The 14,160-nt window shown below is 37.3% G+C and overlaps 1 protein-coding gene across 15 annotated transcripts in view; it reads right to left on the bottom strand.

The window, feature by feature from the left end:
* The window catches only part of kiaa1217 (KIAA1217 ortholog), a 128,810-nt gene that overhangs the window by 20,205 nt on the left and 94,445 nt on the right, over positions 1 to 14,160 (bottom strand). For all 15 annotated transcript variants that reach the window (XM_079863249.1, XM_079863251.1, XM_079863239.1 and 12 more), the window contains 2 exons: positions 11,241 to 11,439; positions 7,824 to 7,917 (listed from right to left, as the gene is read on the bottom strand). In XM_079863249.1, the coding sequence (XP_079719375.1) occupies positions 7,824 to 7,917; positions 11,241 to 11,439 (293 nt within the window). The remainder of the gene's footprint in view (positions 1 to 7,823; positions 7,918 to 11,240; positions 11,440 to 14,160) is intronic.

The following is a 14,160-nucleotide window of genomic DNA, read 5'->3' as shown; positions in this document are numbered from 1 at the left end:
CATGTTCTCATTCTGTTTACGCCAAATTCTGACTCTACCATCTGAATGTCTCAACAGAAATCGAGACTCATCAGACCAGGCAACATTTTTCCAGTCTTCAACTGTCCAATTTTGGTGAGCTTGTGCAAATTGTAGCCTCTTTTTCCTATTTGTAGTGGAGATGAGTGGTACCCGGTGGGGTCTTCTGCTGTTGTACCCCATCCGCCTCAAGGTTGTGCGTGTTGTGGCTTCACAAATGCTTTGCTGCATACCTCGGTTGTAACGAGTGGTTATTTCAGTCAAAGTTGCTCTTCTATCAGCTTGAATCAGTCGGCCCATTCTCCTCTAACCTCTAGCATCAACAAAGCATTTTCGCCCACAGGACTGCCGCATACTGGATGTTTTTCCCTTTTCACACCATTCTTTGTAAACCCTAGAAATGGTTGTGCGTGAAAATCCCAGTAACTGAGCAGATTGTGAAATACTCAGACCAGCCCGTCTGGCACCAACAACCATGCCACGCTCAAAATTGCTTCAATCACCTTTCTTTCCCATTCTGACATTCAGTTTGGAGTTCAGGAGATTGTCTTGACCATGACCACACCCCTAAATGCATTGAAGCAACTGCCATGTGATTGGTTGATTAGATAATTGCATTAATGAGAAATTGAACAGGTGTTTCTAATAATCCTTTAGGTGAGTGTATATGCAAAAATCTAACCTTTCTTTGAAGTAAAAGAATTGAAAGCAGGGGAAAAATCACATTACGAAATAAAAAATGTTCTCCAAAAAACGTTGGCCACAATTATTGGCACCCCTAGAATTTTTTATGAGTAAAATATCTCTGAAGTATATTCCCATTAATATTTCATTTTTTTTAGCATACCAGGGTGACAAGGAACAATAATTTTTCTAGCTATGACTTCTTGTTTAACAAGAGTATAAATATGAGGAAACACAAAGGCCAAATTCCATTCATCATTCATCAAAATGAGTAAAACCAAACAATATAGTTCTGATGTGCAGCAAAAGATTGTTGAGCTTCACAAAATAGAAAGTGGCTGTAATAAAAAAGCATTGAAAATCCCCATTTCCACCATCAGGGCAATAATTAAGAGGTTCCAATCAACTAAAGATGTTACGAATCTGCCGGGAACGTTTGAGTGGCAAAAAACTCTCCAAGGATCAAAGATAGAGAATTGCAGAGATTAGTTGAGTCTTGGGGTCAGAAAGCCAAAAAATAAATAAATAATTCAAACAACCCCTACATCACTACATGTTGTTAGGATCTAAAATCCTCCTCGCTCCTCCAAAAACAAACTCCAGTATATTCAGTGGTCAGACACGACTGGAACTTCAAAAGAGACCTGGTTCTGTGATCAGATGAAACTAAAAAACAAGCTTTTTGGGATGGGTTTGGTGCACACAGGGATACAAAGAACTCCATGCCCACGGTTAAATATAATGCTGGATCTTTAATGTTGTGGGCCTATTTTTTTTTTTCTTTTTTTTTTTTTTTTTTTGGAGGTCCTGGACATCTTGTTCAGATACATGGTATCATGGATTCTAGCAAATACCAACAGATAAAAAATCAAAACCTGACTGCCTCTGCTAGAAATCTTATAATGGGCCATGGTTGAATCTTCCATCAGGACAATGATCCAAAACAAACATCAAAATCAACACAAAAATGTGTCACTGAGCACAAAATGAAGCTTCTGCCATGACCGTCCCAGTCCACTAAACTGAACCCTATATGAGTGGGCTGAGCTGAAGAGAAGAAGCACCAACATGGAGCTGGGAATCTGAAGGATCTGGAGAGATTCTGTATGGAGGAATGGTCTCTGATCTCTTGTCAGGTGTTCTCCAAACTCATCAGGCATTATAGGAGAAAACTCAGAGCTGCTATCTTGAGAAAAGGAGGTTGCAAAAAGTATATAATAAAAGGGTGCCAATAATTATGGCCAACGTGTTTTGGAAAAAAGCATTTATTTCATAATGTGGTTTACCCCCCCTCCCCCCCCCCCCTTTACTTCAATGAAAGGTTAGATTTTTGCAAATTTAAACAATGCAGATTTATTTTTAGAGGATCATATTTATATATACAAACATTAAAAAAACGTACTGACCCTAAACTTCAGTACACACACACACACACACACACACACACACACACACACACACACACGAGTTATAGAGAGCAGGTTATGCAGTATTACTTGGAGTTTGATACCCTGGGAGGCATAACAATCATCTCCAGATGTTACCTGAGCAACACCGTCTGAATAACATGAAAGTTCTTGCCTGTCTCAACATCTCCGGGTTCTCATCTTTTCATTTTCTCGGCATTACCTTAAAAGGTAGAGAATTTTGCTGGAGGAAGGTTGACATGAAACATTAAACCTGTGATAAATAAAGAAATCAAAAGATGATGGAATGAGAACATTTGGTTTGAGTTTGGCCCAAGAGGGATTAAAGACAAATTCTGATGCCCCCTTTTCCACTCATTTTCTGCTCCTCTATCTTTCTCAGATAAAATGCCACAAGGCCTTGTTGAAAACCTATGACCAGAAAGTGTAGGCAAAAGACACCATTACTCTTGACACGGACCCTGTGCTATGATCAATTTTAGATTCCTTGCAGAGAGCTGGATTGCTTTTTTATGGGTCTGTTTCAAATTAACAGTCATCTGTAAACTGTGGTCAGTCACGCTGCACAATAATCTGCTTTCTGTTTTAACAGACTGGTATGTGGTTGAATACGTGTGAGCTCAGATGTGTGTGCGCGTGGGTAGTACGGATACACACAGATTCAAACTGTATCTGTACACTCAAAAATGCTGGGTTGTTTCAACCTATGTTTAAGTGTTCCAACTATTGGTTTAAATGTTTTTATTAAATTGCAGTTAAAATAAATTAGCAATTAAATGAACTGCTACACAGAAACGTTTACATTCATTGTCACACCAGCCAGCCGGAGTGCCTGTAGCCACCAGAGGGCACTCCGCCCTAGTCCTTTGCCATTCCATCATGAACTACATTTCCCATAAACCTTTGCCTGGACTCATTATTGTGTGATTACATCCAGCTGTGTGTCATTAGCTTGTTATGTCTGTGTATATAAGCCATGTGTTTCCTTTCGTGAAGTCTTGTAAGTGTCACACTGCATTTCTGAGTGCTCTCCCTCCGGTTATACAAGTTTTTGGTTTTGACTTTGCCTGGTTTCCTGGATTTTCCTGTCTGCCTGTGCTTTTCTGCCCTGTTGTGTTTTTGGATTATCTGAACTGTGTTTTGACCTATTGCTAGGTGGGCTAGTAATCGAGGCTTCTTGGAACACTGAAACAGTTGAAGCAAATGTGCCGTATTGTGTCGAGGCTTAGAAACAATCCAACACCCGTCTTCACGGTGACGCCTAGTGGTCAGAACAGTGTAAATGCAACAAAAACCTGGGGAAAACATGCATAAAAACATCTTTTACATATCTATTGCAATTTTTTTTTCAAATAAAATCTTTCAAATGCAATTATCTAATCAACTAATAAGATTATCAAGTGTCTATATGTTCTTTTAGCAATTGTCAGGGTTTGTTCTATGAATGGCTCAGCAAACAGGCCAATAAGAGACTACCATTATTCATTTTAAATATACTAATTTCTAATTAAAACATTTACAAATGTATAAAAGCAACAGACAGTTGTTCATTGGTTCTCAGTGACTCCTCATGATTCATCGGTTGACAAAGATCATCGCCCCCAGCGGTGAACCATTGAAATTTCGAAGTGTTTCGAAACAGTTATGACAAATTGAAGCCTCGTTTATTGAAATCACGTGACTCTGCCAGTTTGATGCACGCTCCGAACCATTGATTCGGAACAAAAGATTTGTAAAGGTTTCGAAGCTTCATGAAGCAGTGTTTTGAAATTGCCATTACTACCTATTGCCTGTTTTATGGATCACGATTCTGGGTTGCCCCAATAAAAGCTGCGTTTGAATCTTCATCCAAGTCTCTGGGCACTTTGTGACACATATGTTTAATGGCACCGGAGGAGGTGCGTCAGGCGGAAACGCCATCTCACCTGTGTTATAAAATAAACATCCTGGGTGCATCACTTTATCATTTTACTTTATTATGCTTGACTGTTGTCTGGCTAGGAAATATTCAATATTGTGCCGGGCCAGTTATGCTTGTTAACTGCATTCTTAAATAATTTCCTGCATAATAATAATAATAATAATAAAAAAGGCCTATCAAGTAGGCTATCAACAGGAAGTTATGACAATGATCAAGACTCTTCTTCTCTCTCTGTCACAGGCACAAATGGTGTATTTGAACAGGTGCAGGGCTTATTTGATTAGTCTGTTAAGTCTGTCTGAGTATCTCCACGCCTGTTTGAACTGAGACTGTCTGGTCATGTGCTTTGTGTGTGTTCGCTCATGCACATGTATGTGTGTGTGTGTGTGTACTTCAGTATAAGCACTGGATGAAAGAATAATGGATCTCTTGTCCCCTGACAGTTACAATAACAACATCTGTGGCCAAAACATCAGAGTGTGTGTTTGTGCATGGTCTTCATCATGTGTGTGCGTTCTGGCCTCAAATCAAGCTCAATTGCCATATCTGAATTACTGAAACAAACACAATTATACTGGGAGATTTGCAGGCAACGCTCCCAACTGGATATATTTCCATATTTATACAACATGTCGTTTAGCCTGTCACGCCTGACAAAGACGAGTCAATAAACCATTAACAATGTGTCTTATGTTACATATCAACAAATAATTATGTCCTAAAGTTTTCACTGGCATATTGATTCATGCTCAGGTTTCATGTGAATATAAACCATTGTTTATGGACGTCCACTGCTGTGTGTTGACATTGAATGTTTCCCTTTTCCACAATTGGAGAAGATGGAAGGAGTGAAATGACGCTCATGTGACATGAAAGAAATACGATTTACTGCTTTTTTGATTGGCTGAGAGATTAAAGTCATCTTTACTGAGTTTAAAGACATTTACTTCATATCACATCGCTCTGCTACACATACAGACCAGAATACTCGTATAAAATCCACTCATCTATAAGACCAATCAGCCAACAGGTACAAACAACAACTATTGTAGACTTGAGTGTCCCATTACAGCATTATAGGCACAAAATATATTTTGTATTATTTGTTATGAGATGCATTAGATATGTTTGATGAAGTACTGTCTAACTATTATCTACATTGCCTGAAAAGTATCTAGTTAGATACGCCTGCATCCCTCTTGGTTGCAAAGAGCAACCATAATTTTTCTTGACATAATCTACTGAATTGATATAGTTACAAATGTTATTATAACAGTTGTGCAAGTGTATTAAAAACAGCAGTCCCAAAAATGCAAGTAACACAATAAATAAATGATAACAACTGCAGTCCAAAAAAGGATATTTTCTGAAGGTTAAGCAGCTTATTTTATTGATCATTTGTTGCAAAAGATTCTTCAGGTCTTATTTTGTATCCTTTTCGTGCAAAGTGGCAGCTATGTTTTTACAGAAACACAATATGAGCTGGGCGTCAAGCCTGTGATCCATGTCAGTCACGTGGTCAAGCATGTGAGAGCTTGTACGAAACTTAAAGCCTTGATAGCTGTTATGCAATAACCTCTTGAGGGTAGAACAGGCTATTTAATAGTGACAAGGAACCCCGCACAGTCCAATTGTGAAGTATGTCACAGTTTCTAGCTGATTACACTTTCATTGACTTGTTAAATGTATTACTATTGTTCTAATTTGTGCCTGAACTTGATGGCGACCCAAGACCAAACACTTCTACAGTCACACATTTGCCTAAAAGTAAAATACCAACATGCAAATCTCATAGCCATTTCAAAAAATCTCTTTAAACTTCCACAATGACAAACACTGACCCTTCCTGTGAACTTTGGCAACTGTCTGAACAACTTGTTCTCACTCTCTTGTCAGCAAACAGATAATAGTCTCTATCTTTTGTATTCTTTCTCTCTCCCTTTAAACGTGTACATATGCGACTGTAAGGCATCACTCACCATATAGTGTAATCCACTTAGACATGGACACGTGACACAAACAATGCGCCTTTCAACTTCTAACTTTGCACACATTCTCAAAACAAAAATCAAACAAAATATAGTGAGCAAAGTCCTTCACTTCCTTGAACTTTCACAACTTCCCTTAAGGGCTCTTACGGCAGCTTCTAAAACTCTAATCAAATGCATATTAGTTGTGCGAGTTGGTCAAAGCCAAACCGAGGATTACCACAGACAAAAGTCTGGGGCTACCTTGTTAAATTTGGGGTAACACAGAGAGAAAATGAAAGCCTTGCGATCTAATTTCCGTCACATCACAGATTCACCACCAAACAAACAGGGCCGGCATGGCAAGAGATTAGAGAGGATTATGGGAGGAAAAGGAACGAGGAAAAAGCCTTTGCTCTCTATTCAGTGCTTCCACCAATTCTGTTTCAATCCTGATCCAATCCCCCTGAAATTAGGCCCGGGGGACAAAGACGGACATGAAAGGATTGGAATGGGGTGACTGGGGTGGGGGTGACTCTAACTGTGAAGAGCAGAGGGATCCCTGGTGATGGCCGAAAAGAAAAGTGGAGGCCGGGAAGGGACCTGTTATTTAAATAATGCCCTCAGTTCATTTTTCTGAGCATGCCAAAAAATGAAAAGTGGCAACATGTGGGCATTACAGAAGGATTTGGAAAAACTGACTACTTAGTAGGTTGTTCAAACAAGTATAGAAGCCTACTATAATTACGTTTGTTAAAAGTCACGTCCACCAAATACACGGATGCTAAGTACAATATATATCGGAAAAATATCGGTTATCGGCCGATAACAGGGATTTTTATTTACCTTATCAATTAATACTCAATATTTATCAACTAATTTAATTGTTCATGCTCATTTATTTTATCTCATCTATTTTAATTGTTTAACTGTTAAATCTTTAGCAAATCTAAAAATGACTTTGATATAAATATATATATAAACACACACACACACATATTACCGTTCAAAAGTTTGATGTCAGTACATTGTTTTTGAAGCAATTAATACTTTTATTCAGCAGGGACACATTATATTGATCAAAAGTTCAATACTTAAAACATTTATAATGTAATAAAATATCATTTTACCGATTATTTTACCGATATTACGCGAATGTAATATCACGGTTTCAACTAAATTCATAAGCATCTCAACTGTTTTCAGCATTGATAATAATAAGAAATATTTCTTGAGCAGCAAATCATCATATTAGAATGATTTCTGAAGGATCATGTGACACTGACGACTGGAGTAATGATGCTGAAAATTCAGCTTTGCATCACAGGAATAAATTACATTTTAAAATATATTCAAATAGAAAACAGTTATTTTAAATAGCAATTATATGTCACAATATTACTGTTTTTACTTTGTTTTTGATCAAATAAATGCAGCCTTAGTGAGCATCAAAAAATCTTACCGACCCCAAACTTTTGAACAGTAGTAGATAGACTAGTGGACCTAACATGTAGGTTGTTGGGTGACTATCCAGAGTTCTCAACGCCACCAAACTCCATAAATTATTTGATAATCTAATTTTTCTACTGCTCTCCTTGAGTAATATGTATCTGTTCAGACGTGCAGTGTGGAAGTCTGAAGTATTTAGATCACAAATACAAAATTGACATTATCAAGACCAAATACAAAGCAAGTCAAACTGAAATTTTCCATCAGCTATCCAACCATTCACAAAAACATATCTCCGTTAAGGATTCTGACTTCTCATTGGTCTAACAAAAATGTCCACACTAGCATGGCACTCACCCTTGCATCTCCATTGCTTGGCCGGGCTCCATGACTGAACGCTTGCGCTGGGTCTTTGTGGTACACCTTCAGGCAGGAGTGATCTGTGATGTTCCTGTGCGGGGAGAAATCCACATCCGTCACATATTCAGACCAAACGTCACCATCCGATCGGGGTCGCGTACGGTACCCTGAAGGTCGGCCCCTGAGCTCTGCCACAACAGGGTGCACTAGGGCCGACGGTATATCAACACGCGAGAGCGGAGAGTGGCAGCGAGAGAGGTCAAAGGAATCACGAGAATAAAGCGATTCGCTGAGAGACACAGGCGAGCTGGAGCGAGAAACTGGAGATGAAGATGAGAAGCTACGACTCACTGTTACAAAATCCATGGTGGCTGAGATATCCGTTAATGTCCAGACTATAATTCTCTGAAGGTCCAGAAATGATTTACTAATACAGCATTGAGCTAAAACATTAACTGTCTACTAACCAAGTTTGGCTATTTATGTTTTTAAGTCTCTGTCTTCCTGGACCTCTCAAAAGGAGTTTGCCTGTTATACCGATTTGAATAAAGTGACGTGAGCATTTTTCTCCTGTAGTCTGATATGTGGTCATGTGGCTATTATTCACATTTACAGCCGTGATAAAAAAGGAGTTGTCTTTGGTACTTTGGTACATGTTGCATCATCATGGAATTGTAAATGTACTGACCGCTCCTCTGCCTACAGGACAATATGTGTATGAGTCACTATTTACAGTCTCATTAGATCTGAGAAAAAGTCAATGATTAAATTTGGTTGTGGCCAGTTCTTTAAAAAAAAAAAAAAAAAAAAAGGAAATCATTGGATCTGATCACATGATTATTTCATATATTGGAGTGTTTTCTGCTGAAACAGGAACAGTCATACTCAATCTAGAAAACATCTAATTGGACAAAAATCTGCATAGTGCAAGCTGAGTCATCAATACTTTTCATCTGTTTCCCCAGAAGTGAAACACTGGTCATTTTAAAAGTATTTTGGGGGGGTATTACTGTTTTTACTGTATTTTTGATCAAATAAATGCAGATTTATTTCCAAAACATCTAAAAAAAAAAAACCAAACAATACTGTAAGAAAGGTAGTGTATACTAGAAGTTAATTTGGTCAACTTTTAGCAGTATACTAGCATGTAGATAGCTCAAGTTTTCATTTCATCAGGTCTTTCAAAGGTGATTCCCTACTGAGAACGTGTTGTGGTTTACTCTTAATTCTGTAAACTGGTAGAGAGATACATTAGGGAAGGAAAGCTATGCACACATAAGTGTTTAGAGATCGGCTGAGGATGGAGGGAAAGATGAAAGACCAGAGAAAATGAGAGTGAAAGATACGTTGGAGTGTTTGTTTGATGTGTGACATAAGTGGTGGTATGTTAACATTAGCTGTGCTGGTGGGTGATGTATGACGTTCAGGTTTATTGGTTTAAAGTAAGAGAAACAAATGATGTGAGGCCATTTTTACTTTAGCTGTCTCGCTTTGACTGTAATTCAGTAAATTATATTTAGTTATAATGTCTGTGTGTATGTGAGTGAGGGTGGCTTATTTACAGATGGTTCAAATAAATATTACTGAAGATTTCCAGAGCTATAGGTCCATATTACAGAAATAATTCACCCAAAAATGAAAAGTCTGTCATCCTTTATTCGCTCCAACCAATATGAATGTCTTAGTTTTGCAAATGAAATTTGAGAGCCTTTTCAGAACATTTTCAGCAAATAACTTAAACTTCAGTGTGTTCCTCACATAAAGCTATCATATGAATTCGGAAGGCTTGGAATATAGTGAACCAGTGGGATTGACTACTTTTATGACACAATTATGGTCCTTTTGTGACGTTTTTCAGAGCTTGTCACTAGTCACTGTATGCTTTTGTCGTTTGGTAAAAGCTGCATGAACATTCAGTTAAAAATCTCATTTTATGTTCCACAGGAGAAAGAAAGTCATACGGGTTTGGAACAGCATGAGGGTGAGTAAATGATAACAGAATATTAATTTCCATTCATTTACAATTCTTTACCAGCTGCACAATTCCTGTAAATCAATGCATGAGAGATTTGATTCCTAAGTTTGCTCTCAAGGAAAAAGCAATCGAACAGGAAAGAGAGGTGCAATTGGACCTCGGAGAATGTCACTTGCTGTGTTGATCGAAACAAAAGGAAGCATGTGGAATGAGGAAGGAAGGGACTTTGAAGGGAAAGTACACCCAAAAATGAAAATGATCTCATAATTTACTCACTCTCAAGACAGCCTAGGTGTATATGACTTTCTTCTTTCAGGTGAACACATTTAGAGTTATATAAACAATATCCTGGCTCTGTAATGGCATTGAATAGTGTCCTAGTTTTTGAAGCTCCAAAAAGCGCATCCATCCAACATAAAAGTAATCCATACGACTCCAGTGGGTTAATAAATGCCATTTGAAGTGAAGTGATGGGTCTTTGTAAGAAAAATATCCATATGTGACCCTGGATCTCAAAACCAGTCACATGTCGCACGGGTATATTTGTGGCAATAGCCAATAATAAATTGTATGGGTCAAAATTATAGATTTTTCTTTTATGACAAAAATCATTAGGATATTAAGTAAAGATAATGTTCCATGAAGATATTTAGTAAATTTCCTACCGTAAATATATAAAACATTTATTTTTGTGAGTGAATGCTGCACAATCGCGAACATAAATGTAAAAATTAGAAAAAATCGATTTTTTTGCACCCTCAGATTCCAGATTTTCAATAGTTGTATCTCGGCCAAATATTGTCCTATCCTAACAAACCATACATCAATGGAAAGCGTATTTATTCAGGTGATGTATAAATCTCAATTTCAAAAAATTGACCCATGTGACTGGTTTTGTGTTCCAGGGTCACATATTTAAAACCTAATTAACTATAATCACTGGCTTAGAATTAGGAATTAGAAGTCTAAAACGAGAAGTTTTGAAGAAAAATGTAAGAGTATTTCGATATAAGAGAAGAGAAGCTAAGTCTTACGTCAGGTCAGAGGTTACCTTTCTGTGAAAATTCGACTCTCTTGAGAACATACACAGTTGCCGAAAGCCAGTGATTATATTTTATAAAGGTTTAAATATGGATATTTTTCTCACAAAAATCCATCACTTCACTTCAGAAACCATTTATTAACCCACTGTAGTCGTATGGATTACTTTTATGATGGATGGATGCGCTTTTTTGAGCTTCAAAAACTCGGGCACTATTCAATTCTACTGCAAAGCTGGGAAGAGCCAGGATATTCTTTATCGATTTTGTTCGGCTGAAAGAAGAAAGTCATATACTATACACCTAGGATGACTTGAGGGTGAGTAAATTATGGGATAATTTTAAATTTTTGGTGAGCTATTCCTTTAAAGTGGCTGAATCTGATGCACACACACTCACCTGACATCAGTGAGTTCATAGTACACGTTCCTGGTCTCATCTTTGACGTAGATGGCGGTGCTGGGCGACTCCAGCATTTTCATGTTGAGCTGATGATGGAAGGCACTAACGAACAGAGCTCTGACTGTATCTACACTCGTTATCTCATTAGGCATGCGTATCTGCTTTGTGTCGTCTCCATACTGCAGATACAACACCCCTGAAAAACAGAAAGAGGAAACATGAAGAAAGATTGAGCGAAGCATGCAACTACACTATTATGTCTAAATAAATTAAAAATACAACACTTAAAACTAAAATCACGAGTTTAGGCATCAGAACATTATAATGTACAAAAAAATGTTAAAAAGGACATTTAACTCTTTCCCTGCCGTCATTTGTGAGACAACGCTTCCCTGCCAATGACAGAAATTTCCGGCTTTCCATGTTTTCACTGTTATACAGTGGGGGGGCGCTATTATGCATCTTCAAAACACAAGCGAAGAAGAAGCAGAAACAAGCGATATCATATGTAAACATAAATGCATACGTAAAATAACACAATCAACATTAAACAGCATATAAATCAAAACATAATGTTACTAAATGAAATGTAGACCCAGGCTTTTTGCTCAAAATGTTGCTTTTTTGTTTGTTTTTTACGAAACTTACCCATATTGAAGTGTTGATAGAAAAGGAATGCATGAAGCTAGAATAAAACTTTTTGTTTGTTTGTTTAAAAGCAGAGGGTCTGTTCTTTCTTTTGCATATACAGATATTCATATTATGGGGGCCATGAAACTTTTGTGAAAATGATCAAAAATGCTGACGGTGGCTGGGAACCTTTTTCAAAAACTCTGGCGGAGAAAGAGTTAACAGTGTTATTAACTATTATCATTGGCCGATATCTGATATGGCACTGATATATCATGCATTTCTACATGCGACCATATCGATAAATCACTTATCTCTTCTTCTATGACACTCTATAAGGGATCCACTCAATTCTATGTGTGGGTGTGTAAAATCTGGTGGGAAAATTTGTTGGGAGGAGCAAGTGGCCGAAAGAGAGAAGTAGGGTGTGGCCGAGTGTTCAAGGACGGATGGAGGGAGTTGTAATGTTTGCCTACATCGGTTCACAAGGGACCATATGAATGCAGATAAGGTGAGACAACTGTTTGTGCGCGTGTGAAAGTGTTTGTTGTGTGTTAGATAGATAGATAGATAGACACTTAATAGCAGATTTTTGTGTTTAATGCACTTGACTCAGCTGCTCATGTAAACAGTAGACAGCTCACTTGGGTTTAGAACAGTCTCTGAAACTCTACACTACCATTTCACTCCAATGACAGACATTAATAACTAATTATCAAGCATCAAACAATCAACAGCCTATAATTCAGAAGAGCACCTTGGGCTAAATGCCAAGCCACATCTGAAGGACTGCTTTATTCACAATCACATACTAGCACTCTTAGACAAACGGGAAAAGCCTCAAAGGAAAAAGGTTCTAATTGTTTGAATTTTAATACTGTCCACATGAGACGTTTCAATCATCTCCATTCATACTGTTTACTGTGGAAAAAGATGATTAATTCTGATTACAAATTTATTCTTATATCATCCCACTGTCTGTGTGAAGACAGAAGATATTTTTTCAATCAGTAACCGCCCTTTTCAAGAGCATTGGAAAAATGTATTTTTCCCGTTCATTTTCTCCATAAGTTGTTTATATACTAGTATTTGATATTTTGTATTATCTTTTATTTTTAGTTAACATTTTTGTAATTTAGTTATGATTTGGTCATGTTTTTTAATATTTCTATTTAGCTTTAATTTATTTTTATTGCAGTTTTAGTCATCAACTTAAACATTTCATTTCAGTAATATATATATATATATATTTTTAAGTTTAAGTTTAAGTTTTTCATTTAATTTGTATATTTATTTGTGTATTAACTTTATTTCAATTACTGAAAACTATTTAGTAACAATAACAAATCTGATAAGGATTTTAAAAATTTCCCCGGTTCAAAAAGTTTTAAGTTATGAATCAAACAGCTCTGAAATGAATCACAGCATTACAAACTTTGAAGCGAAACTCCAAGAAAAACATGTATATTTAACATATTTGACCAATTAATGAACTCCATATCCCACGAAACTCTGCAAATAACATTAACGAATAAAAATGGAACAATATGAAACTACTGACTAAACGGCAATATATAATCAAATAAAATGCAACGTATTTGAAGTTTATTGCAAAATATTAAGCAAGGCTCATATGATATTGTTAAAAATACATTTCTGTAGAGAAAAAATGAATGGGACTTTTACTTCCAGTACCAGACTGTAGTGCTCTATTCTTTCAAAGAAGGTCTTACACAAACCTAAGATGACATCTCTCAACAAATGAAACTTAAGACCGCTGAACTAGAGGAATGGTGACTTACAGCAAGCAGGTCTCTAATAGATGCAGGTCTCCTCGCCTTTGTGTTTCTTCTGATTAAACAACATCTAGCTTTTCCCTGCAGGTCTGCCTACATCTACATCTTCTCAGAGGAATATTGAGGGCATAGTTTGAGTGAACACACTTTTTCTCCCCATAACTATCTTTCCAGATGGTCCTTGTTTAAACCGACCAATCAGAGTTAAGCAGCCAGAGAAAGCTCCCATTTCAAGGCCTGTGTGTGTTTGACCGTCATTCTATCTGGATGTAGGGAGTATTCGGAGTGTGCTGGTGAATGTGTGTGTGCGTATGTTGGCAAAAGAGTCCTATTTCCGTGTGTTTCTGTGTGTGTGTGTGTGTGTCCACAAGCATGAGTCTGTGCAGTAATGTACGCCTGTGAGATGTTAAGTACAGGCTATGAATTTCAGCTGTGGAGCCTCGTATATTTCCATTACATGAACCGATGATGACAGAGCCAAATTCGCTGTT

This window comes from Squalius cephalus (assembly GCF_949319135.1).
Source record: "Squalius cephalus genome assembly, chromosome: 25".
In the NCBI taxonomy this organism is placed as follows: domain Eukaryota; kingdom Metazoa; phylum Chordata; class Actinopteri; order Cypriniformes; family Leuciscidae; genus Squalius; species Squalius cephalus.
Note: the sequence above shows the minus strand (reverse complement) of the source record. Positions and strands in the feature narration are given on the sequence as shown.